The sequence below is a fragment of the Pelecanus crispus genome, chromosome 20 (assembly GCF_030463565.1).
Source record: "Pelecanus crispus isolate bPelCri1 chromosome 20, bPelCri1.pri, whole genome shotgun sequence".
Taxonomy (NCBI): domain Eukaryota; kingdom Metazoa; phylum Chordata; class Aves; order Pelecaniformes; family Pelecanidae; genus Pelecanus; species Pelecanus crispus.
The window spans coordinates 2006977-2033030 of NC_134662.1; the positions used below are offsets into that span (position 1 = coordinate 2006977).

General features: G+C 53.6%; 1 protein-coding gene across 1 annotated transcript; it reads right to left on the reverse strand.

The window, feature by feature from the left end:
• Window positions 1-8424: 8424 nt before the first annotated feature.
• ATP8B3 (ATPase phospholipid transporting 8B3) lies at window positions 8425-25310 on the reverse strand. The gene is made up of 28 exons (XM_075723479.1): window positions 25256-25310; window positions 24540-24631; window positions 23856-23969; window positions 23282-23380; window positions 22753-22814; window positions 22048-22120; window positions 21874-21944; window positions 21228-21310; window positions 20461-20619; window positions 19823-19911; window positions 18787-18980; window positions 17879-18087; window positions 17722-17724; window positions 16524-16558; window positions 15906-16062; window positions 15293-15481; window positions 14749-14861; window positions 14183-14347; window positions 13767-13878; window positions 13375-13450; window positions 12782-12920; window positions 12057-12324; window positions 11313-11536; window positions 10627-10710; window positions 10082-10321; window positions 9737-9875; window positions 9334-9464; window positions 8425-8661 (listed from the first exon to the last, which is right to left on the reverse strand). The coding sequence occupies exons 1-28, from the start codon at window positions 25308-25310 to the stop codon at window positions 8425-8427; spliced, it is 3612 nt and encodes a 1203-aa protein (XP_075579594.1).
• Between the last annotated feature and the right edge of the window lie 744 nt (window positions 25311-26054).

Below are 26054 nucleotides of genomic sequence, written 5' to 3' on the forward strand. Positions count from 1 at the left end.
CTCCTGGGAACCAACGTCGGTGTACGGTGGGAAAAGAAAAATCCGAGGGATCTGGTGGCGAAATCCAGCCCTGGGTGTGAGAAGGGGGAAAACTCCCCGGTGAGATTGAAAGGGAAAAACACAACCCAAAAAAAAGGAATAACAACAGAAACCACAACCAAACAAGCTCAACGCAAAGACCGGCAACTTACCAAAAAGACGCCAGATTTTTTTTTTTGTGCCAATTAACAACCTGCCTTAAAACGCGAATTTCTGGAGCAATGGTACTAGCTTCAAAACGATCGTTTCCTCCGAGCTCTCAATGGTGACTTGTGCCATATAAAAAAGCAATCACGAGGCCAAACCCTTACAATCGGCCCTCGTCCCAGCTGCCCCACAGGCTCCTTGCCAGCCTGGGGTGTCCTCGGGAGGAGCAGGAGGTGCCGCCGGGGACAGGGGAGGACTGGGAGAGGCTTGGGGATGGAGGGGAGGCAAGGTCCCCTCCTTCCCCCACCACTTGAGGAAAAAAAAAAAACAACCCTCCAAAACCAACCATCAACCAAAAAAAACCAAAGGGACACTATTGAATTTATGCGGGTAAAATAGTACCATCTGTGTTCTAGCGCTATGGTTTCTTCGATTCACTTTACTTTGAGAGCAATCTGTTGTGTAACAGGAAGGCACCTTGTTGAAAAGAAGGAAAAAAGGAAAAAAAAAAAGTGTATGTGTTCACCAAAAAAACCCAAAAAAGCACCCCAAAAAATGAGGAAAGAAAGGACAAAAGAATGAAAGAAAGAAAGAAAAATCCCCTGCACACGAAGCCCTGACCAGCCGCGGTCACCAGCGGGGTTAGAGGACGTCTTTAACCAAAGAGCTCCTGGGGTAGGTGGGCGGTGGAGGGGTTGGGGGGTGTCAGACTGGACACGGTCACACCAAACTAAACCAATTTATTGCTGGAAAGAGAGGGCGGGAGAGAGGGATGGAGAGAGGGAAGGAGCGGGAAGGGGCAGGTGCCGCAGCGTATTTTGCCAACCACAACCCAAAAACTAATGGCAAAACGAATCTCATCCCCCCCCAGGACCCCGCTCCCCGCCACTGATTTTTTTTCCCCTAACGTTGTTTCTTCTTGTCTTGTCGTGATGTGGTGACGATGGTGGTGGATTCCTGAACCCCATCAAGTAGTATTCAAGGGCTGAAAAGCCAGGAAGGGGGCCTTGGTTTGGGAAGTGAAAAACACACAGAAAAAAAAAAAGGGAAAAAAAGGAAAAGAAAGAAAAAGAAAAAAAAAAAGAAAAGAAAAAAAAAAGAGTAAATGCCACAGGCCCTCAAGGATGCAAAGACATTTCTAGTGAGAACCCGAGAATAAAGGCTACCTCACTTGAGTTTTCAATTTTTGTGATTTGAAAATCACGTCTGATACCAAAGATTTTGTTGCCTTGTCTGGTCTGTGCTGGAAATGCCACTTTCCCTGCTCCCCGCGGCCGGGCCGGCCGAGAGCCCCCCGCCCTGGCCGAGAGCCCCTCACCGCCCCCAGCCCCCCCAGCCCCGTCGAGTCCCCAGAGAGCGAGGGCGAAGGCGAGCGAGCGACCCCGGGATGGCAGCGTGGTAGATGAGTGCCTTTTTCTTGTACCAAAGGTGTGTGGCCATTTCTTTGCTCCTCTGCTTTGATCCTAAAGACTCACTATTACCTCAGCTCTCCAAAGGGATGGATTCTGGCAACTCGTGTAGTCTTTGGGTGTTGGGATGAAGGAAAGAAACCCAACCCTTGTCCTAATTGAAGGGAAAAGGTCCCCCCTTGCCGCCCACTGTGGGAAAGGTGCTGGTTTCCCAGCATGTCCCCCCCTCTCAGATGTCCCTGTGTCCCCCAACCTGGCGTGGTCCCCAGGGTCCCTCCATCCAGCCCCTCTTGCCTCAGGAGCGCTGACCTGGTGTCCAGGTCCCTTTTTGCAGTGCTCCCGGGGGAAGGCTTTGCTCCGCGTCCTTCGTCAGCCCAGCTCGGCACTGGGGCCCTACAGAAGCCCACGAGATGTAGGTGTGGGTGTCATCACGGGGCGTTCCTTCCTCGCTCAGCTCGGACTTGGTTCCCCTGTCGGGTAGTGCAAGGCGGGTTCGTGGCATTTCTGTGTGGGCAGATGAAGGCAGGAGTGGTGGAAAGCCTCACCCTGGGCTTTCGTCAAACCCTTGCTTTAGGGAACGGTTTGGAGCTGTGAAACCTTTCAGCAGGAACCGTTTCCAAGTCCCCAAAGGGGCATTTTTGGCTTGTTGGAGGAGATGGGCACAGCCGGGTCCACTCCACCGCTCAGCTTTAGCAAAAGGCAATGGGAGGACCCGCTGGAGAAGGTCTCGGCAATCTCCAGAATGTCTAGTTTAGGGAAATCTTGGGTTGAATTGTACCTACTTGGTTCAGGCTCCGGCCGAGGCGGCTCCTTTTGAGTTGGACCAAACTTGCCCAGGGCCAACCCCCCTGGGGACAACAAGCCCGGCCGGGACCCCTGCAGGGTCCTCCATCCCCTGGGCAACCTGGCAGAGCCGGTCAGAGCGTCCCCGTCCCACCGTTCCCCCTCCACACTATTGCCTTGGCCAGATCTTGCCCGACCCCGTGGCCATGCCACCCCGCTTCTACCTGATACCCACATGGCTTGTGATACCAAAGACGTTCTCTATGCAGGAGAAAGCCTTCTTTTCCACCCAGCACAGACCTTACAAGCCTTTGACAATGTTCTCTGAAATACCTCAAAATATTTAATGTATAGTTTATGTGATAAAAAAAAAATTACTTAGCTAGTTTTTGGAATTTGTGACTTGAAGCTTTATACTGTTAAATTATAATTTTGCAGAAGACGGCATGTTCTTATTTCTTTGACGCGTTCAGTGGGAGACATATTGAATGTTAAGGAAATGAAAGATGGATAGTTTCACGATTAAAAAAAGAGAGAGAAAGAGAGAGAGAAAGAGAGAGAGAAAGATTAAAAAAAAGGACCCTTGGAGTTTACAGATTTCATATTTAAACAAGTCCTTTTAAAAAAAAAGAAAAAAAAGAAAAACTAATAATGATGACGATACCTTTGCGTTCAGATGTGTTACTTTTCTCTGAGTCATGTCGTACAAGAGTATTTATTATATGTGTTCTGTGTTCAAATGTAATTTAAAGAAGACAAAAAAAAAGACAAAAAAAAAAAAGACAAGATGAGAATTTGATTTATGCATGAAAAAAATATACTCTTTCTTGAAGTAATGTAATAATTATTCGGGAGGGGTGGTCGGGTGGGAGCGGGAGGGGACAAACTGTGCTTTTTTTGTCCACGAGTTTTTGGTTGATGAGGACTTTTCTGCATGGATCATGTTTTTTTCCAACTCACGCAACCACAGGAGAGTCGTCATTTATCCCCTCGGTTTCTTCCTTCGCATCTTTTCTTCATTTCCTCACCCTGAAAATTGCATGGCAGCGATGCGGGGAGGCAGGGGCCTGCTCAGAGGACCCCCGGGGAGGACAGGGTGCACGACGTGGCCCCGTGCCCGGCAAGCAGGGTAAGGGTATCTGGGGCACGAGACCCTGGCATGTGCGCCCACCCGTCCCACCTGCTGCCGTGGGGTCCAGCTCCTCGCCATGCTTTGGGTTTGGTTTTTTGGTTTGCGGTTTTTTTTTTTTTTGCTTTATCCAGCTCCATGGGTCAAATCCCAAGTGCAGACAAGAGGAGAGACAATCAGCCGCCATGACCTGAGCCAGCAAAGCCACGGGGCTCCGCGTGTGCTCTGAGACAAGGGAAATGCCGCCGAGCACCCCAAACCTCCCCCTGGGGGCTGAGACCTTTCCAGGTGATGCTCCCAAGTCCCTGTCCCTCGGGGCGACCTCACAGATGTGCCTCTGCCCTTGCCCTGCATGGAAGGAAGCGCTGAAGATGGTGCTGCATCAACGCCCAACCGGACCCAGGGATGGACTGGAGTGACCCGTTTCTGAGGTCTTTCTCCCCAGGGATGTGGTTTGGGTCAGAGGCACCACCCAGCACACAGTGCCTGCCCCTGCCAGGCTTTCCTGTGCCACCCAGCCCGGCTCTCACCCTGCACGGAGACACCCGCTCTGGTTGAAGGGGTGAGAGGAAGAAGAAGAATCCAGCCAGTGGAAGAGGCCCCGGAGGACCCCGGCCACCAGCAGGTCTCAGGGGACTTTGGAAAGTCTCCCTGCATGCCCTAGCCAGCCAGGGAGCTTTCTGCAAATGCCCAGAGAGCTCCCCCGAACAGGGCTGCATCCCCTGCTCCTTCCTCCCCCTGCTCCTCCTCCTCTCCTTGCTTACAGGCAGGGGGAGAGTAGCAGCAAGGGATCACATCTTTGGAGGTCAGGAAGGTGATGGGGGCCTGGAGGAGGCAGTGGTACCTAATTCTTTCTGTTTCCCCACCATTACCAGAGCATTTACCTTAAAATGCTGATTCCTCAGCCTTGTCCAGCCTTTCACCACTCCATCCTTCACCTCTGTCACCAGAGGTGGCCCCAAAGCTCAGCCCACTGCGAGGAAAGAGATCTCAGCTTCTTTGGGCCCCACCGGAGTGGCCCCCAAAAGCAAAGTAGGGTTTGGTTTTTTTTTAATCTGCATCTCTTGTCTAATGCAGTGTCCCTGCAGCCTTCCCCGCCTTCATGGCCAGCACCGAGATGCTCAGTACCAGGTGGTGGTGGGAGACATGGGACCCACTGACCGAGGACCTGGGGTTTAGGAAGGAAGAGATGGTGTTTATTCCAGCAGCACCATTCATCTACTAACCAACCTTCCTGTCCTCCAGGGAGCTCTGCATCCCCCCCTTGTCCCATTTCCTCCTACAAGACCTTTTCCACCATGAGAAGCTTTGGTGCTTGGAGGCCAAGACCTCATGTCCAACCACAAGAAGGTCTCACCAGGCTTGGATGCAACCCAGTCACAAGTCGTCGGGCCTTATAGAGACCAGCTGGTTTCCATCACGGGGCATGAACCGAGTGGCTTGGGAAACCCCGGAGAAGCCAAGAGCTGAGCGCTCTCCCCTGTCCTTTAGCCCACCAGGACTTGCTGGATCAACCGTGGGCAGGCTGAGCCCTGCCCCATGCCAGATCTGGCCGTGCCTGCTGCCCACATCAACCAAAATGCCTTGAGGAGCAACTTGCCACGATACCAAAGATTTTTTTTCTTTTCCCTGCAGGTAATGACAATCTGAGCTCTGTCCTAAAGACAATTCTCTCAATGAGGGTTGCCCTCGAAGGGCATTTTTGTGCTGTGGGAGCAGGAGCAAAACCAGGACCCCAGGGGCAACCTCTGAGGGTGATGGAGAGCAGACTGTCGGAGGGTGAGGAAGAGGAGGGGACCCAGGATCTCCCACTGAGACCTGCTGGTTCCGGCTGGCCACCATCTCCTACTTCAGTTGTGGAAGTTTGCAGGGATTTGGGTCATTTCATTACCTGTGATGCTCCCCAGGCACTCCGGTTCCAGCTTGGGTGGAAGTTTTCCATGGATGGCTTTTGTGCTTTGAAGACCCACCACTGGCAGCGGGGCAGTGCTGTCCCGTCCCAGCGGGTGAGCAGGAGGAGCATGGGCTCCCCGAGGTGCCCGGCTGGGTTTTAGCCATTGTCATTCCATTATGGCGTAGTCAGAGCTGAGCTTTTCCTGCCCTAAGGACGGCTCCACTGACAGGACATCAGCACAGAGCAGGCCAGGAGCTGGTGTTTCTCCATGCCGAGAAACGGCTTTGCCAAAAAAAAAAAAATCACCACTCATCCCTTTGCCTGAGCGTCTGAAGTCTGGGTGGGGAAGATGATCAGCTCCTCGTTACCTCTCTCCCGAACCCGCTTTGGGCATCGTGAAGATGCCGCTGGGTGGGGTTGGCTGCCGGCACCGCGCCAGCACCGCGCCGGCATGCTGCGTGTCCCCGGCACTGAATTGGCTCCTTTTCCCTTGTCTCAGAGGACACCCGCGACCGAGGCAGCGCTGGCAGCCGGCGATGGGGCTGGACCTGCAGACGCTGCCGCGCAGAACCCGGTTCCTCTTGTGTCTTTCTTTCTTTGGGGCTTTTAAAGAGAGGAAGTTAAAAATGCAAAGAACAAAATTAAGGGTTTTTCTCTTGTTTGTTTTTTTTTTTTTTTTCTTTTTCCCCTTAAAATTCTAAAGGAACAAAAGAAGTCAGACAGAATTAATCCCAGCCAGGAAGAACCCGCAGCCTCGGGTTTGCCAGTCCAGCCTCCTCCAGAAAACATTGATCATTTTTCTGTATAGCAATAGGCAACGCTCGCCCTTGTCCCGCACGGTCCGAGGGCTGCATCTCTGAGTTTTTAAATGACTTTTTCCTTAATTAAATTGATTTTTTTTTTTCTGCTGCTTCATTGTTACTCTCATGGGATAGGTTTTACTCTACAGCGAAATGCAATTGTTACTCCTCTGTGTCTTGCAACTATATTTGTTTAAGCTATTTACAAACGTTAAAAAAGAAAAAAAAAAAAAAAAAAAGAGTCTTATGTGTCAGGCACTTTATCCAAACTGTGCTGTGTGCTCTGGAGTTTGTTCCTTGTTCTTTGCAATGACTCATGCAGGGGAGGTTACCAGGAAACTTAACTCCAGCCTGTCAACAGGTTTTAAAAGAGAAAAAAAAAAAAAAAAAATTAATCTCTATTTGTTCATCCTCTACTGGTCATGACTGTGTTGTATTTCTGCAGCTTTCTGTTTCTTCAATAAATTATTTTCTAGTCATTCACCCTGGCGTGCGTGATTCCCTGCTGATGCAGCTCCGCTGCCCCAGGAGCTGCTCGGGCAGGAGGAGGGCTGCTGGGAGGAGTAGCCCCATTTTAGCCATCTCAGCCCCTCTCCCTAGACCTGGCCTGAGAGCACCAGCGGCTGGGTTTGGGGATCATGCCCAGGCAGCTGGGAAGGGTTTCCCCCCCCCCAGTTTTCCAGCTGGTACGTGCAGGGGTAAGAGCTTTCCCAGAGGAAGCCTCAGATACTTTATTTCTTGGCACCACCCAGCATCCTTCTGGCCAGAGCCCAAAGAAAACGCTTTAATTCTCACAAACTCAGCGCAGATGAGGCCAAAGCACTTGTTAAACAAACCCATCAAGTTGTGTGTGCTGCAGGCAGGTACCAGCCCCCATGGCTGATTTAATTATTTATCTTTTTACCTGAATATCTTGTCCTACTGTGAATTTTGCCATGGTACAAGTGCTGGCGGGTGGCAAAGAGCTGGTGGCGCACACCGAGGGACCACAGGACCTTTCTGTGCATTTTTCGCCCTCGGTGGCATAGCAGAGATTTACAGGAGAGGAGAGAAAAGCTAAAGTCCTTTTAATTAAAAAATAAAAACAATAAAAAGGGTGATCCGGTCACCAGTCAGTTGTTCACACACAACGTTGCCAGCAGCCGCTGCTGACGTCCCCAAAGCACGGCTCTGCAGGACGCATGCTCCCGTGCCCGCTGGGCAGAGCTGATGCACATCACCCTGACGCTTTGCCCTCCCCCCCCGAAAAAAAGTACTTTTCAGGGCTTTGCAGCAAACAGCCTGTGGCCACAAGCTGTCCCCAAAAATGGGGACATAGGTCCTGGGGGAGTGGGAGATGGCTGCTGGGGAGATGGGGCACAGCTCGTAGCAGACACCACGGCCGTGTGCACCTCATGCGGGGATGGCAAAGACAAGGAGGTGGGGAGCGATGAGGAGAGGCTGCAAGAAGCCAGGCTGGAGAAACACCTGCAGGTAATCAACCATACATAGGTCCTCCTCCAGAAAATAGGGGGCATTTCAAAATTATGCTGCTCGTATCCAATCTGTTGAGTCAATGCATGTGAAAGCCACGGGGGCCAGATCCAGCCCTGCGTGGCAAGGGCAGCTGGCTCTGCCCCGCGCTCCTTGCGGTCATGGGAAAACAAGACGAGGGTCTTCATGCAGCCGCTGCAGCTCAGCCCCCGGCGTGGGTGGGAGCGAGCAGGGGCGAAGGGCTGCACCCACCACCCAGCCCCACTGCTGGTCTTGCATCAGGGCTTTGCATTAATTCAGAGGAGGAATAACGAGCCTGGGGCAGCAGAGTTGCTGTTTGTGGGTCCAGCCTGGAGCAGGATCAGCTTTGGGCAGGAGGAAGCCCCAGCTCTGAGGGGGCTCAGCAGAGGGAAGGGGCTGGGGTGCCAGCCAGGGAGCTGTGGGGTGAGGGCCAAGCGTGGCAGCAGAGGTTGGTGGTTTTCACAGCTTTACAGGCTCCTGCAAAGCCCGTGAACACGCCGCGTGGGGGAGATGGAGCTGCTGGCAGGATACGTCCCAGGGCTCAGGGCCCAGAGCAGCAGCACACGAGGTGGGGCCGGCCCCTCCGCAGCCATGGGAGCTGCCCACGCTTCAAACCCATCCAAATAAGATTAATAAAATGCCCTTAAAAGGAGGGAGCCAGCCAGTTCTGTGCCTTGACAGCACCTCCCCTGTCCCAGCATGGTGGGAGGTTGGTGCCGGCCAGGGCAGCTACGCCGAGGGGCTGGGGAGGGAGGACAAAGCCGGGGTCGTCTCTGGGCACAGGAGACGCGGGGCGGCACTGCGGGTGCCCCCGGCGCGCAGGCTGTCCCCACGGGTGATGAGGCCGGCGTAGCCCTCCTGGTGGGAGAAGGCGTAGCTGGAGCGGCGGTGGAAGGAGCCGCGAGGGACGTGGGCACGCAGCTCCACCGAGGGCTCTGGCTCCTGCCTGGCCTTCAGGCGGATCTTCTGCAAGGAGATGGGGAAGTCAGAGCTGTGGCCACCTCCCAGGCAAGCCCTCACCCCAAGGGTGACCACACAGGGAAAGCAGGGACACCCTCCACCAAGACACGGCTTGGCTCCCAGCTCCACCATGACCTGAGTTGATGTGATAGGATGCATAACGTGGGGACCCTCATGGGGGTCTTCAAAGCTCTCAGAGCACAATCTTAACCCCTGCTCTCATCTGGGACCTCTTTGTACCACCAGCAAGGTATGACCCACAACATGGATGGGGGTGAGCTCTACCAAAGCTGGGGGTGGTACCAAGACCTGCACCAGACCCCAGTGCCTCCTAAGCAGCAGCTCCAGGGAGTCCTGGAGGGCAGTTCCTTATTGCAGCCAAAAGCAGACCCTCTCCAAGAGCTGGAGCAGGTGTCTTGCCTCAGGGCCTCCTGTTGGGCCATGAACTGATTTGGGAAGAGGGCTCTGGAGCCAGACTTGGACACCAATGTCCATGAGAGACCACCACCAGCTGAGCAGTGCCACAAAGGAGAGGTGACATCCCACTGCTACAGCCCAGGCAATGGCTTCCCTGGGGAACATCACCCTTCCAGCACCAGCAGTGCCCTGGCCAGCCCCAGACACCAACGCCAGCAGGAGGTAGACCCCTCCCCATGCCAGCCCCCGCACAGCCCTCACCTGCTGCACGGTGTTTTTGCCCGTGATGGTGCGGTACGAGCGGACGGCGAGCGAGGGGATGGTGTTCACTACCAGGGACAGCAGGACCACGAGCAGGACGTAGGGGTCGGTCAGGGCATTCCGGCTGGCGTCTGTCAATGCAAGAAGTTGGTGGGTGATGTAGGGAAGGTGGAGAGGACAGAGGGAACAACTGTTGGGGGACAGGCCCCCACCCACAAAGGTGTGGAGGGGTCTAAAGAGGAGATGGCACCTAAACTGGAGTAAAAAAATCAAGACAGCAAGATTGAGAAGTGGTGATGAAGAGATGATCTACAAGGTGGGAACAGCTCATAGCACCAAGCCCAGGCTGGGCTCCCCTGGCTCAGAGAAGGGAAGGACCGTGGGGTTCCCTGGGGCATCTCACCTGGGAAGCAGAAGACAGCAGGGGCTATGCTGAAGGCATTGATACTTTGGGTCAGGAAGGAGAAGAGGCAGAAGAGCAGCAGGCTGGCTATGACCATCAGGAAGGACAACACCGTCCAGAACTTGATGTCCAGGATGATCTTCAGGGGCAAGGGGAGAGCATGAGATTGTGTGGGCCCTCTTCCATACAGCCACTCAGCCCTAATTCCTCCCCTGCCCCAAGGGAGATCGTCCCCCAGCCACGAAGCTGCTGGGGATCATGTCAGAGAGCCCAGGGCTGAGCCCGGCTGCTGTCCCTGAACATCTCCCCCAGGGCCATGATGGGGAAGGGCAGGCTGGCGCTCACCTCCGCGAGGACTGACAGCAACGCTGACGTGGCCACTGTGACGGCAAAGGACTCGTAGTCGCCAACAGCCTTGCTGCCGACGCGGTCCTCGAAGGCCCAGAGCGCGATGTAGAAGCTGGCGAGGGAGGTGCTGACGCCATGCAGGAGGGTGACGCCGAAAACGCGGTAGTTGAAGAGCTCGTCTTGCTGCCCGATCACATAGAGCTCAGGGAACTCCAGGCTCTTCTTGGCACTCACGTCCTGCCGGGAGGGGGCTAAGCATCACCCTCCCCACCCAGACCGGGGAGCAGGATTGGGCCACCCCCACCCAACACACCCTTCAGGAGAGCTGCGCTGAATCCCTCCACCTGCTTGCTCCGGGGGGACGGGGAACAGAGGCACCCCAGGCCCGGTGGTGACCTACAGATGCCCATCGAGCTGCTTGGTGCCATGTCCCAGCACACAGAGCCACGCAGGTGGGGTGAAAAGACCACTGGGCTGATTCACACCTGCTGAGGATGCAGCCTCCGGGCACAGGGGCTGGATGCAGCCCGGTGAACCCATACCTGCTCCAGAAGGCCCATGGACAGCACGGGGTAGGTGGTGTAGAAAATGTTGTAGAGTGCAAGGAACCAGCCCTCATACAGAGGCTAGAAGGGAGAAGAAAGCAGCTGTGAGCTCAGTGGTGCTTTGGAAAGACTCAGAAAGGATGCCCAGGCACCAGGGGTGAGTCCAAGAGACTCACATCCAAACTCTGGGGAAATCCCTATGGACTTGCCCCAGGCTCTGCATCAGCCCCACGTCGTCTGCAGCAATTGGTGGGCTGCGGGGCCTTGCTGCAGGCAGAGGTGGGGGGGCTGGAGCCACACGGTCAAGTCACACTGATGGCCCTTGGGATAAAAGCTCCCATTTTGGAGGGAACCAGCTTAATGCACGTGGGATCTTCCCCTGCATCTGTCCAAGACTGAGCTGCAGCTCACAAGGACATCCCAAATCTCCCCAGGGTGCTTTTCCCAATCCAGACAGGTAAAAAGCAGATAACCAGTTGCATCTCAGCTGGGCAGCCCCAAAAAATGGGACAGCCCAATAGCAGGGCAAGGGAGAAAGGGCACCAGGGCAGTGATGTGGACACATGCCCATCAGGCAGTGCCAGGCACGAGACCTGCGTGGGGTCCTCAGCAGGGGATTGCAACACTGGTGTGCAAACCTCCACAGGATGGATGTGATCCCTGCTTATGGCAGCATCCCTCACCTGAGCTGTGAATCCACTGTGGAAAGCAAACCAGACCTGGGCCATGAGGCCAGCAAAGGTCTTGTAGAAGAAGTAGCGGAGGAACTTGCAGATACGCAGATATGCCCAGCGGCCATGGACGAGCAGGAGGCGCTGGAGGTAAGAGAACTGTGCCAGGGCGTAGTCGCTGCACTGCACGGCTTGCATGCCCTCCAGCCCGCTGATGCCCACCCCGATGTCAGCAGCTGCAGAGGACAGGAGGGTGTGAAATGCAGGTGGGGAGGTTTTCAGGGAGCCAGGTGCTTGATTTCCCTGTGGATTGCCCCCAGGCTGATGGGCAGAGGGTGAATCGAGGAGCCATGGGCAGAGGGAAGAAGCCTGCTCCGTCACATGCCACGGCTGCGGGAGTGACATGCCAGGCATGGTTGGGCATGTGAAGAGCACAGCCCCATGTCAGGGCTGCTGGAGACAGGCAGGGACGTCTGCCAGCTGCCCAGGTTGGGGCTTGACGTTTCAACAAGGTTCATCCCCACTGCCAAAGCAAGTGCTCCACCCTGCTCTTGTCCCAGGCTTGTCCTGGTCCTGGTCCCATGCCTCTCGTTAGCCTCCTGGCACAGCAATATGGAGAACTGGTTTGGGGGTTCCCCTTCCAACTCCTCACCTCAAAGGAGAGGGTGAGGTGGTGGAGATGGCAGCCGGGCACCACCCCTCCCCGCCAGCGGGATGCCCCAGCTGAAACCCACATCCCCCCATCCCGAGCCTCACTTTTGATCATGTTGACATCGTTGGCCCCATCCCCGATAGCCAGCGTGATGGCCTCCTTATGCTTCTTCACCAGCTGCACAATGAGGGCTTTCTGCTTGGGGGTCACCCTGCAGCAGATCACCGCCTGGCAGCTGGTGGCCAAGTCCACGAAGGCCTTCTCCACGAGACTGCCCTGCTCCTGCGAGTCCGTAGCCCTGCAGCAAGCCAGCCGCTGCCACAGCCGCCTCTTCTTCTCCTTCAGCACCTCTCCCGTGTGGAGGATTTTGTCCTTAGGGGAGAGCACACATGGCTGGGACCTCACCCATAGCCTTCATAGCATGAGAGCCCCCAGCTTCTCAGTGATGTTGTTAAATCTTGTAGATGCTACAAAAAAGTGACCCCAGTTTTCTCCAAGTTCATCATGCAGCAGATTCTGTGGCCATGAGACCAGTTTGTCCCAGTATGGCCAGAAGAGCATGTGATTACCCCCCAGCCTGCATCATCCCAGAAGACTGGTCGGGCAGGTGTGGTCAAAGCCCCCCAACACCAAACAATTGGTGCAATGTTGTCTCCTTCTCCACTCTTCATTCCCCAGCCCAGGATGGGCTTTTCCCGCCCCTTGGGCAGGAGGGCCATCACATCCTCTGTGTGCTGGTGCCACCCAGCACTTTGATAGCACCAGGGCAGAAACAGCAATCTGCCAGCGCAGGCAGGGAGCAGAGAAGAGCATCCAAGTGCCACCTTACCAGGAAGTCCCCGCTGATGACGATAGCTCTCTTTTTGTGACATGAAGCCTCTGGGCGCTGCTGGGAGAGTCGGCCGCTGCACAGGGTTTCCCTGCTGCCACTGAAGTTGTTCTCCACCCAGTAAGCCTCGAGGATCTCACTGTGCGAGGAAGGGGTGGTTGGAGCTGAGCTGAGGACACTGGGCATGCTGCCTGGCTTCGACCAAGACCTACAGTTGGCCTTTGGCATCTCAAAGCCAGCTCCAGGGAGATGGGACTGGTACCCAGTGGTGGAAGCAGGGGGGACAGAGAAGGGACCCCAAGAGCTCACTGATGTCAGCAATCAGCCTCTGTCCCTGTGGTTTAGAGGCTGGAGAGACAGCTTAAGCACTTTCTAGTCAAAGCCTGCTGAGGAAGAGAATGCTGTAGGGGCACAAACAGATGGGGAGGCCTGGAAAAGCGTCAGCAGATGAGGGCCATGGACATGCAGGCTGGGACAGAGAAAAAGAAGCATCGCTGGCAGAGTCGAGCTCTGCCTACCCTGCACAGGTTCCTATGCCCTCGGATGTCTTCAGCGGGGACAATATCCTGAACCAGGAGGTCACAATTCCTCACCTGATCTCCTTCTCCTCCAGGATCTCCATGTCATCTGTGAGCAGCTTGCATGCGTAGCCAATGTTCATTGCAGTCTCTGCAACATGCAGGTGTCAACGGCCGATGGTGCTGCTCCCCCCCATCCCAGGGCAGCCCCCAGCCCTCAGGTCCAACAGCCCTTGGTGGGCAGCAGCTCCTGGGGGCTCTGCTCCAGCTCTGTGCCATCATGCAGATGGTTTCCCTGCCTCAGTTTCCCCATAGGTGACATGATCTGTGGGATGTGCTGCTATTTTATATTAAAGGGAATGGCAGAACCTGATTGCTGCCCACTCCCATGGTCTCATCTCTTCTCTGATTCTGGTTAGGGGAGAAGCTGAAGTGTGTTGGTGGGGTCTGGGGTTGCCTCCACTGACCTTGTTTGTCTCCTGTCAGTACCCACACTTTAATGTTGCCCAGTTTCAGCAGCTGGATGGTCTCAGGGACTCCATCTTGCAACTTGTCTTCAATGGCTGTGGCCCCAAGCAGCTGGAAGGAGGATGAGTGGGTGTCATGACATGGGGCAGGGCAATATACAGAGGTGGGAACTGCCCTGGATCCAACCAGGAGTCCTTGCCCATGGATGGACACGACCTGACAGATATCTAACCCAGTATCTACTGGCATGTCACAAAGTCACCCCTGGGGGGGGAACTCCACCTGCCCTCCCACCCAAGGGATGGGTGTTGGGTTGGACACTTCACCCCCCCATCCTGGGGAGCCAAACCCCACACTCCTGCCCCTCTCTGGGACCAGCACAGCTGCTTCCTCCTAAATCCCGGCCTGATCTCACCTGCAGGTTCTGCTCCATCTCCTCATACAGCTTGTCCAGCTCCTGTGCACGGTCCTGTAGCAGGACGCTGGCCTCATGGTGCCTCCTGCTCCACTCATGGTACTCGACCTCGCTCACCTCCTTGCTGGCCAGGCATAAAGTCCTCAGCGTCTCCTCTGCAAAGCGCTGCAGAGATGAGACATCAGGTCTCCCTTCCCTTGACCAGGATGACCCTCATGGTGGACCAGGGCATCATGCCAACCAGCTGTGATGCTCCTATGGGCAGAGCCAGAGACACTCCAGTTTCTGAGGGTCTCCCTCTGGGCTCTGACTCCCTCCCCCATCCTACAGCATCCCCATGAACATCCTTGCAATGCAACTGGTCCATGCAGAACACTGAAGGTGGATTTGATGCCCTCTTAGCCCCTGCGCATATGCAAGTGAGGCTCCTAGAGCAGAAGGAAGAAAGAAGGACCAAAATCCTGAAGCCAGAGGGAGAAGGAGCAGCAGGGGACTCCAGGACACCCAGCCCAAAGCCAGCAGCAGGGAGACCAACCCTTTCCACCCCAGGCTGGCCTGGGACTCACATCCAGCACCATCTCGGTGAAGGTCTCATTGGGCCCTCGCCTCTGCAGTCTCTCCAGGATGACCATGTCAGCCCCCTTGGTGTAGAGCCGGATCGTGCCCTGGGGGTCTCGCACTGGGAGGGAGGGGAAGGACAGCTTAGGTACCCAGAGAGATGGCTCCCACTCATCGCTGTCCCCAGGCAATGGCCATGCTGCAGAAGGCACCACAGGGGACGCTGGTGCTTTTCTGCCTGCAGTCATAGGAATTTCCTCAGATCTACACCACCACGAGGCACGATCAGGCCTCAAGGACTGTCAGTTCCTTGTACATCTCCTCTGAGCCTCTGATTTACTTGCTCTCTCAGCTGCTCAAACCCTTCTTGACTGCCTTCACCAAGGTATCAGGGCGAGCAAAACCACAGCGGTGACCAGGACGATCCTTAGGAGCCCCTGTGCCAGTTGCAGTCAATCGCAGCCATCCTGGTGCCATCCCTTGTAGGGCTGAGTACAGAAGGGACCCTCCGTGTTCCTGGAGCAACCCCCTGAGACACCCCCTCCCGCTCACCCAGGACAGACATCCTCTTGCGATCGCTGTTGAAGTCCAGCATGGCCAGCACTTTGTACGTCCTCCTTTTCCCCAGCTCACTGATGGTGATTGTGTCTTGTGTTCGGGCCAGAAAGATGTACCCCAAGTTCCTGGCTGCCAACACCAGCGCTTCTTCATCTGGTGAAGCTGCCTGATAAACCAGCTGGTCTGCAGAAGAGGAGTAGGGGTTAGACAAGGAGAATCCCAGCCAAGCAACTCTTGGACATCTGAAGCATCCTGTTCTTGCCCAGCACCAACATTATCTGTGGACACTGTGAAGTCCAAGCCACCAGGCTAGGGAAACTCAGTCCTACTTGTGTCATCTCTTCTGCTCATTGCCCCATGCAGGACAAGCGCCCAGACTGGATTATCCCCCCTGTGCTTCTGTTCTAACTAATTAGCTTTAAAACAAGCTCAAGTGTACATGTCTGTGATGCTTGGACAGTGGCACAAAGCATCCCTGGGCTCTCACACCAGTTGCTCCCCGCACAGCGGAGCTTTTCTGGGCGATGGAAAAAGCCATCACAGCCTCAATGCCTTGAATGGCAGCTCGACCCCGCTCCAAGCATGTCAACCACCACCTCCAACCCACCTCCCTTGTCCTCCACCATGACAGTGTGGCAGAGGGCCAGCAGCCTCAGGAACTCCCTCAGCACGGGGTCGCTGTCCCGCCGGGCGGCTTCCAGCAGCGTCACATCGCAACAGTCCAACTTCTTCTTCCCATGGTGGCTCCGGGTCAAGCCCAGCCCCTGCAAGAGGCACAGGCAGGCTGCAGGCACCCAAGAGAGCAACTGAGCACAGGGCTCTGCACCGGAGATGCTGCAATACATACAACCTAGAGCGAGTAAATACAGCAACCCTGTGCTGGTATGGTCCGATCCAGATCGGAGTCCATAAGCCGAGCTCTGCATTGCCTACACCAAGGTGGTGAGTATAAAAAGGTTGGGAATAAAAAAAAAAAAAAAAAAAATCAGAACTGCATTATTTTATAAACCCGGTTCCCCTGTCCTTAACTGGCAGCTGAGGACCGGCAAACTCGCCAGCCCAAGGAGGCACATAGCACTCTTGCAGCACGGGACCCCACTGTAAGCAAGCTGTGCTGCAGAACAAGAGGCTGGGCCCGCTGCTGGGGCAATCAGTGACTGCTACGACTTTGGCCCCAGTGAGGAGCAGCAGCTGCCCCGTGAGATGGGAGAGGGGAGTTACGCACCGATGGCTGTTTGTTCTCATGGCCTGTGCCTGTACCTGCCAAAACAAAAATAATTCAATTAATAGCGAGCTGGCAGGGAGCATCACTAACAGGGGCTGCGAGCAGCTCTCTAGAAGGGACTGCTGCCTTTGCTGGCCAAAAGACTGGCAAAAAGGGACAGGTTTTCAGCGCCTGCTCGGTGTTGGTCATGAGCCAGGCTCCATTAGGATATCCAGGATTGACTTATTTGGCTCTTGGACTGTTCAGACTTTTGACACGTTTTTAATGTTAAAAATTCAGGTCTAGCTTTCACCCACGTTTCCTGGGAGACTCTGCAGCTGGCCAGAGACTGGTGGGATTACGGCAATACTGCTATCAGAGGTGCAACATCAGGCAGGGGAAAATTGGTTTTATTCCTGCTTAAAAACTGCTAGAGCTTTTTTCCTCCTCTTTTCTTTTACCCCTGTCCATTTGTCCCAAGTGCCTGATACTTATCTCGGGAAAAACGAGCTCCACACTAAAGCTCTGGCCCACCCCACTCGCTAAATTTGACTAATTAAGCACTGAGACAGCTCCCAGAAGCCAGTGGAGAGCTCAGGTAAGTATAGCAATAAAAAGACAAAGGACTTGGCAATTCTCGGGTTTCTAGGGGGGAAACCAAGCAGAATCATAAAAAAAAAAAAGGGCAAAGAGCAATTACATGCATTCACTGTAAAGAAACAACATACGGCAAATGATAATTTCTTTGCCTCCTCCATAGGTCACCTGAAAGTCTCAAAGTGCCCAGATTTGGAAACCAAGCTGGACATTCACCAGCAAACAATGCAAAGAAGAATAAAAACCTCCTTTTTCTCTCCAAGACCTTCATAGAAAATAAAAATCCATGGGCTTCACTGGCCCATCACCCCATGGCTCCTCTGCCTGCCCTGTGCTAGCCTCCTGGGTCAGCGTCAGCTAATTATTCTAGTGGGATCCGTCTCACTCAGACTATATGTTTGCCATGTAGCTGTGCTGGGCTCCTAACCCCAGGCTCCCTTTTTATCAGGGAAAACCTAGCTGATCTCAGCTGAGTTTGGGGCACAATACATCTCCTGACAGGTAGGCACCCATTTTAGGAGGGCAGAATTGTGCCCTGACTCCATGCACTGGGAACATGAGACAAGCGTGACCACAGGCGTGGTGGCCCCTGCAAAGCACTGATAACATGGGAGATGAGAACCAGCTGAATTCCTACAGTATCTTCTGTCTACGTGCCGGACCACCAAGATCAATCCACATGCCCCAAGCTTCCTAGCAAGCCAGGAGGAGTGGACAGAACCAATTCAAGGTTTACCTAACTCATGAGTCCCTACAAACTCGCTTCCACCAAAAGTTACCGTAGATGGTCCCATTGATACAGCATTTCTTGAAGCTCATAATGTTTTGTGTCAAGGTGCCAGTCTTGTCCGAGAAGATATATTCAATCTGGCCAAGCTGGTCATTGAGGCTGGTGCTTCTGGCTTTTGCTGGAATGTCCTTGACAGCATAATACATTTCCAGATCCCAGTTGATAAAACAGCTGTTCACCAGATAGATGAATTCAAACCTAGGGAGTCAGGTAGAAGAAAACTTATGCTGGGGAAGGAGATTCCATTACTCACGTCCCAGGCGCACTTGGGGATCTGACACAGGAAAAAAGGGCAGAGTGGAACTCCCCACCTGGATCCTATTGCTCTGAGCTTGGGGAAAGCAAGAAGGTTTTCATTGTTCGTGGCCAGGTTTCAGAAGGCTCATCACACCGGACTGAGAGCCCGCTGGGTCCCAGGCAACTGGGCTCCCCTCTGGAAATCTGGCCCTTGATGGCAAAATTCATAGATCTGGAGTTCAGTGAAGGGCCAAAAAGTTTGGAAACGGCCTCTTTCTAGCACAAATTGTGATTATTGCCTGCTCACAACAGCTGCGCCCTTCTCTTCCCCACCCTGCTGCTGCTTAGTGGGGAAACACCACCTTCATCAGTCTCATCCTCAGCCTGTCCACAATGTCCAACATCAGTACGTGTCTTTGCACCTCTTTTCTGGCTTTCCTCTGAGATCTCAAAGCACATCATCAAGGTTTGTAAGATACACATCCCATCCATCCTCACCCTCTTATGGCAAAGGGAACACATGGGGATGACTTGCTCAGGGTCACAGCCGCATCTTTTGTGCAGCCCAATTTTGTGGTGCAAACCAAGGTGCCAGATGATGGCCAAGGGCAGGGAGAGGGGTACTGATCTCTGATCACTTGCAAGCTCTGTTGTTCTTACATTATGTACATGGACATGGGTATGATGATGCTCAGGAGGATCATGAAGCCCCAGAAGTTGAAGAAGGCCTGCTGGGCAGGGGTCGTGTGCTTGTAGAAAGCGGAGAGGTAGCTGTGCTTCTCCTGGAACATCCTGGCCCAGAACCCAGAGGCAACGGCGAGGCACAGCGACGTGACCAGCAGCACCAGGAAGATCTGAGGTGGGAAGCCAGAGATAAGAATGTCCCATCACACAGAGCCCACCAGACTCTTTTCTAGGACCAACCATTGCCCTTTCCAGGCTGTTTTTCTCATTTAGCTGTAAACCTGCAGAAAGTTGTCCTTGTGCAGGTTCTCAGAGCTCGTCCTGGGTGGAGATGAAGGGTCACAGCACGTATTTCAGCTTGACACATCCACAACACACACACAGCAAAACCCAACTTTCCCACCCTCCTAATCACCTCAGACACCATCTCCCTGGACAAGGGGTGTCCTGCAGTTTTCCTGCTGAAGTTACCAGCAAACAGAGGAATGCTGGTGGCCAGTCTGAGAAGTGATGACACTCAGCCACCAGGAACCAGAATAAGAGACATCCAAATTCATTGTTATGTCCATGCTGCTTTGCTTCCCGCAGAAGAAAGGCTCCTCCTTCTCCTGTCCTCCATCTACTCTGTGCTGGGCCACAGCCTCCAGGTCCCTCAGCACAAATGGCCTCCTTGGACCTGCACGGTCATGGATGAGTAAAGCAGCCCAGGAGGGGTTGGAGATCCTGAAGACTGCAGCTCCCTGGTCCAAGGGGCTGCTCTGCAGCTGAGGACTCAGAGCTGCCAGGGCCCAGGGCTTAAGCAAGACAACCACCACACAGACTGCTCCGGACCCAGCAACTGCCACTTCCTGGGAACATCACTTGGTATTTGCTCATAACGTGTTAAACCCAAGATATTTGAGCAAAATATTGCAAGCTTGAGAAAATCAGCATCACCCAAGCAAGCAGCCTCTCATGAGGAGACTTTTGAGCAACAGTGGACCAGGGCAGGAGGTGTTGGCACCACACTCACTATGAGCACCAGCCGGTCCATCAGGCGGTCCAGCTTGGTTTTCTTCCGCTTGATCTTTCCACAGTTCCTCATAATTTTGGAATCAAATCCTGGACGAGAAACATTTTAGAAGTAAAAACGCAAGTCCACAGCTCCCAGAAGGTTGACTTGCAGCTAAGTGATACTGGTTTCCTCCATAACAACATGTCCCCATCTCTGAAGACTTCAGAGGACCACATCTCTTGATCAGTGGTTAATCAAGCCATGGCTGCACACTCGGAGAAGTGCTGCTTACACCAGATCTTACCCTACCCCTCTATCCACAGCTACTCATGGCCAAGCTCCCAGCTGCACTGAGCCATCCATGCAGGAGGCCACAAAGTGAAATGGATACAGGACATGACGCAGCTGAAATATAACCTGGGATAAGCAGGTGTTTGGTACCACCACATCATCTCCCTGCCAGCAAACCCAACACCAGCAAAGCTTGGGACATACTTCTGGGGGCTTGGATACAGCAGCAGGTCTTCCCACTGGAAGGGAAGGTCTTCCCATCAGCTGAGGATGGGACCTGCTGATGCTAGAAGCGCTTGGGCAGCTTACAACCCCCGGGGACCTGGGTATTTTCTGCCGTTCCCGATCTGGGCCTGGGCACTCACCTGCGTAGATAACCAAGCCGTAGCAAACATCGGTGTTGCGAAGCTTGCAGCCTCGCAGCAAGATCCTCTCGCTGTCGAGCGAGTAGGTCTCGCCCCTCCACTCCAGCGTGCCAGTGAAGCTGTGCATGCGGCTGTTGGGCTCCTCGCAGGTCACTCTCCCTTGAGCAGAGGGCACGATTCAGGTAATGGCTTTGGGGGAAACAAGAGGTCCTTCCTCTCCCCCCCACCACCCTTGCCCCCTCCAAAGAGGGGTGCTGGGGGCTTCGCAGGGGAGATTCAGATTTTTCCAGGGCATCTCCAGATGCATTTGGGATATGGATGGCTCAAATTAAGGTCAGGCTGAGCTGGAGGGCCACTCTGCAGTACCGGGAGGGTGCTCAGCCCAGGAACCACACTGGGCTATAAAATTGGACAAGGTACAAACACAACCCCCTTCATCCCCAGAGCCTCTGAGAAGGGAGCCTGCGCCCTATGGAGGACCAAGGGGGAAAAAATCCAGGGTCTGAGCTCAGGTTTGGGAGCTAAGCGTGATTCCAGTGGCAAAACCAAGATCCAGGGCAGGGGGAAGGTGCACAACCCCAATGGACCCATCACAGACCCACTCTGCTGGGGAAGGGCCTCCACACAAGGTCTTTTGGCATCAACCATCCTCCAGCCTCGTAGGTAGGATCAAGTGCAACCTCTGGTTAGGCTGACAGCATCTCACAAGGCTGAACCAATCCCATCCCAGTGGGACAGACGCATCCTCGCCCATCCAGGAGACTCACCATCAAAAGTGGCCATGCTCTCCTCGCTCACTAGCTCCTGGTGGGTGACCAGAAGGGCTTGTCTGAACTTCAGGTTTGTTTCCCTGTGAACAAGAGCCAGGGAGGGAAAACTAAAACAACCCTGCGGGGTGACAGAGCTGCTAATTCTGCTGTCAGACCCATGGGACAGAGATGGTCATTAATTATTGGGTGATTACATGAGTGATGGCAATGAAAAGCAAGATAGGGACCTATCATGCCAGACATCAAGCAATCATGCAGGGAGGAAGCTCTGGCCCGGAGACCCTGCCATTAAATCATCCTGTGATGGAGGCGGGAGGGATGGGCAGCCGCTGTCCTCGGCATGGCTGGGAGGGAGCCGAGAGATGCCCAAGGTCACCAGCTGCTCTGTGGAAGCCTCAAAAGTGGTTTTGGCTTCCCATTTTTTAAAATTTGGGGCTCAAATCCCATTTCTGGGGTGTCTGCATGTTTAGCTTGTGGAGGATCCCCCACATCCCACGGTTTCTGCTGGACTTGCAGCCCTCCCAGCATGCCTGACCCTGCCAATGCCGAGGGGTCTCCAAGACTGGAGGCTTCAGCCCTTGGCTGGGATGTCTCTGCCCCTCCATCCCTCATGGCAATAGTGGTCCCCTGTCCCTCTCCTCACCCATCGATGTCGGCAGTCTCCACATAGCACAGGCTGCTGGGCTCCGAGCTGCACAGCAAAAGCATGTCGGCCTTGAAGAGAAAAGAGGGGGAGAGAGCACTTGGCTGAGCCCCTCCTCGCCAAAAACTCCCCCCTGCTGCCCTGGCACACAGCCAGCTCCGGGGCCCTGCTCACCGGGACGAAGCTCTCCTTACGCAGGCGGACAATGTCCCCAACGCAGATGTCACGCCATTTCTGCCAGCGGAAGCTGCAGGAGAATTAGGAGGGAAATTTTTATCCTTGCAGAGCAGTGGGAATGGGGGCTGCAGCTGTTTCTGTCCTCTGGGCCAGCCTGTGTCTGTCCCAGCTTTTTGCATGAATGGAGTCTCCAGATCGTAGGTTCTTCTGCCACCGTGGTACCGTCTGCATGACCAAAGGATGGCTGAGCACTGAGGATGGCACAGGACCCATTTGTCACATCCGTATCCCCCGTACCTACAGCTGGCAGGGACTTTCAGCCCCCTGGCCGCAGGTGGGAAATGTCAGCCCTTCCCTGGACCAGTGTTTAGCAGGATATTCCTGGGTTAGATATGAACCAGACTCCATGTGTTAGATATGAAAACTTGGAGGAACTTCTGTGGCCAGGAAACCCTCCTCCCAGCATATCACAGCAAATTAGGGCTTTTTTAGACCTGTTGTCTGTGACTGGGATATGATCTTTCCTACAGGGGAACAGCTGGACCTGCAGCAGATTTTGGGAAGTGATGGGAGTTTGCAGAGTCAGGGACATTCCCACCAAAACCCTTCTCAGCTGCTATGCTTAAGGATGCTCAGCACTTCAGATGATCCATCGTTCCACAAAGGTCTGGAAAACGTGTACAGCTTCCCAAAGCCCCTCACCTTTTCCCAGACAGGATTTCACATGGTCTGCTGTTGATCTTTCTGTCACTTTGATGACGTCCCTGCACATAGGAGAGAAAAAAAGAAGCCAAAAGAAAGGGATGGGCCATGCCAGAAGTCCTTGTCCCATGAAAACAACCCTCTTAATGCCACAATCTGCCACCTCAGCCCCAGGGCAAGATCTGCTTTCTGAAGCAATCAGAAGATATATTCTGATCAATAAAAAGGGAAAATTCCCCCAAGGTATTTCTGAGGACCAGCCTGGGAATATAGCCATTGGTTCAGATATTAAAGATGACAGAGATGGGGGTCTAGACCCCAAGGAAAGCAATTGGCCAGTCACATCCTTCCCAAGGGAAAATGCAAAGCGTTTTCCACATGGTAGAGTTGATGGTACCTCAGGAACGATGAATGACAGCAACTCCCAAGCTTTTCAGTTCACCCCACAGCAAAGGGACCCTTTCTGCTGACCATCCCCCACAGGACCTATGCCCAACACTCACAGCCTTTCGCTCCAACCCATACTCACAATGTCATCGATCAGGTCTCGTAGACCCCGGATGGTGAGAAGGCAGCTCAGGGGGAACAGCAGAGTGTACCAGGGCAGCGTGGAGATCTCAGGGAAGGTCTAGAGAAGGAGAATTTTACACCACTGACACAACTTTCATCCCACATTGGGACACTTTAGGTGACTGAGTAACTCCCGCTTGCTCCCAGATCCGCTCTCCAGCCAGTGCCTGAGGATGGCAGGAACCCATCTAAGATGAATCAAATCAACATCTCTGTCTACATGGAACTGTTTTGTTGAATTTCCACCTCTTTTTAAACTGGATGCGTGAAATGCATGTGGATCACTGAATTTGGAGGGTAGGATTTCCGTTTAGGTATGGTCTACATGAGCTTAGCTTACATCCGAATCCAACCAGTTTAAAGTAACCAAACTTGATGTAGGTTAAACCCCTCAGAGTTCATGGAAGGCAATGAACACCACTGAAAAGCAGCATCCTTGACACCATTTTAGACTGGAGTCCCCTACTCTGAACACCAGACAACCCTCCTTTGCTAGACAGTCTCGCACACACTTGCAAGAGTGTCCATCTCACCTGTAAGAGGATGACGAAGACAAAGTAGATGTTGGCCATTCGGTGAAACTGCTCGTAGAGGTTCAGTGGCAGGAAGGTAAAGACATTGTACTTGGCTGTCTTAATGGCATTGCCCTGCAGAAGAAAGGCAGGTCAAAGCCACAACAGGATTTCAGCCACATGAAACCAAGGATGTGTTTTGCAAATGCCAAAAACATTCTGGTATTTTTAGGACTTCTCAACTTTTTATGGCATAAGAGATGCCTTTAAAAATTTACAAAAGCCATAAGGAAAAAGAAGATTTATTAGAGCAAAGGGCCATATGACATAAAATTGAAACAAAATATTTTGCTTCTGATCACCTAAAGCATACTTAACTGACCCCCAACAAGATGGTCATTATTCAGCTGAGGAAAAAAAAAAAAATCTGGTTTTGTTCAATCAAACCTTTTTTCAAAAATCTTTCTTTTGATTTGACCATCAGACTAAAAAGTATCCTTCTTACAGTTCTGCTCCTTGTCTGACAGCTTCAGAGGGCATCTGGGGCACCAGGCAGGGAGTAGCCCCTTCCTCTTCATTGAGGATTACGTATGTGACTCTCCATCCTACTGGAGATCACTCTGCAGCATCTCTGTCATGTCACCCCCAACCACCACCAGCTCAGGAATCAGGGGCTGAGTAAAGAAATGTCCCAGGCTGACTCACCGCATACTTCTTCTTGGTCAGACAGAAGGCAAATTTCTTCTTGGACTGCATGTGGTAGTTTCGGTCATTGGCCCTCACCTCCCAGGTGAAAGCTGGAAAAGGAAGCGGATATCCACCAGCTCTCACCAGAGCCAGGCCCTGGCCATCAGCCTCTGGCCTCCAAGGACACAAGGACGAGTGATGGTGCCACTGGGCTCATGGTCACCCACTGCTGGCAAGATGGGCACCTACACAGTGCACCTACACCTTGAGAGCAGCTGGAGGTATAGCTGGGACAGAGCTGGATCTTCGGGGTCAGCTGGGTCACAGAGTGGACAGAGGGGCCAGGGGGCCAGAAAATTCCAGAGGTGTAGAACTGCTGTGCACACTTCCCCTCTGAGCCTCAGGCTAACCACTGGGGCTCAGGTTTTGGTTTAACAGTATAATCAGGCCAGGTGAAGGACGACTCCTCCAAGCACAGTCTTTGCTATTCTGAAGGCTGGTGGTTCCTCTCCCAATTTCATTTTTGCTATCCCAGTGCAGATACCACACCACCAAGCAAGGGACATCCCAGCCATGTTCCCCAACTCCTACACCCCCGTTGACGGTCAATCCTTACAGACTATTTCACCCCAGATCTGCTTGTTCCCCATTTCACAACCCTGTCCCACATTCAACTTCCTCACAAGCTGTCTAAAAAAAGGAAAACCCCCAAAACACACTCATTGCACACTGACCTGGCAGCTTCTTCTTTCCATGCTGGCAGCCTGAGGCTGGGTCTTGCGCAGCCATGCTGGCGCTGCTACCAGGATCTAGGAACGAGGACAACCAAAGATATTTGCAACACTGAGCAATGGCAGCACGATCCCTCCGGGATGCTCCAACATCCCAAAGCCAGGCCCTCCACCTCTCCAGGGCAGGACATCACACAGAGGGGACACTCTGCTGGGCACAGCTGGGGATGAGTATCTTTCCTGGAGCCGCAAACTAACGTAGACCTTTTTACTACCCTGGAGATGTAAAACCCCATTTTGACACGCAGTCCTCTGTAGCCATCTAAATGTCACAGATCAGTATCATCAGGCTGAATATTTGTCATCAGAAAATGTCTTTCTCCCTTTGACGCCTGATGTCCTTTGCCCTGCCTTTTGCATGACCAGCCACAGCTCAGATCTGCATTGAAATCCACTTCACCCTGGCATTTTTTTTTTTCCCCCAACAGTCACAGATTTGCCCTTCATGGGTGCCTTATGCTTACTCAGACCTTGCATGGGCATTGGCACTGAGGGTTGCCTGGATAGACCCCTGCCTTCTCAGTGTCATCAGGGATGCTCGATGGCTTTGGCATGGGTCATCTTTCAGACCCACTGCCACCCAGTCCCGGCTTCCCATGACAACTCAAAGACATTTTTCCTCTCTGAGGAAGTTATGGGAAATCAGTTGAAGTCATCAGCGAGGAAGAGAATCTCTCCCTGTCCTGCCATCGCACCTGAGCATCCGTCATGCCTAGAGAACAGCTACCTTCATCAATGACAA

Bases quoted from the DNA above. Each gene is read 5' to 3' on its own strand.
- ATP8B3 (XM_075723479.1), bottom strand. From the start codon at position 25,310: ATGGCTGCGCAAGACCCAGCCTCAGGCTGCCAGCATGGAAAGAAGAAG. The intron at 22,815-23,281 runs GTGAGTATGGGT...TCCTATGTGCAG, and splicing joins GAGACCTGATCGATGACATT to GGACGTCATCAAAGTGACAG. The intron at 13,879-14,182 runs GTGAGATCAGGC...TCCTCCTTCCAG, and splicing joins AGATGGAGCAGAACCTGCAG to CTGCTTGGGGCCACAGCCAT.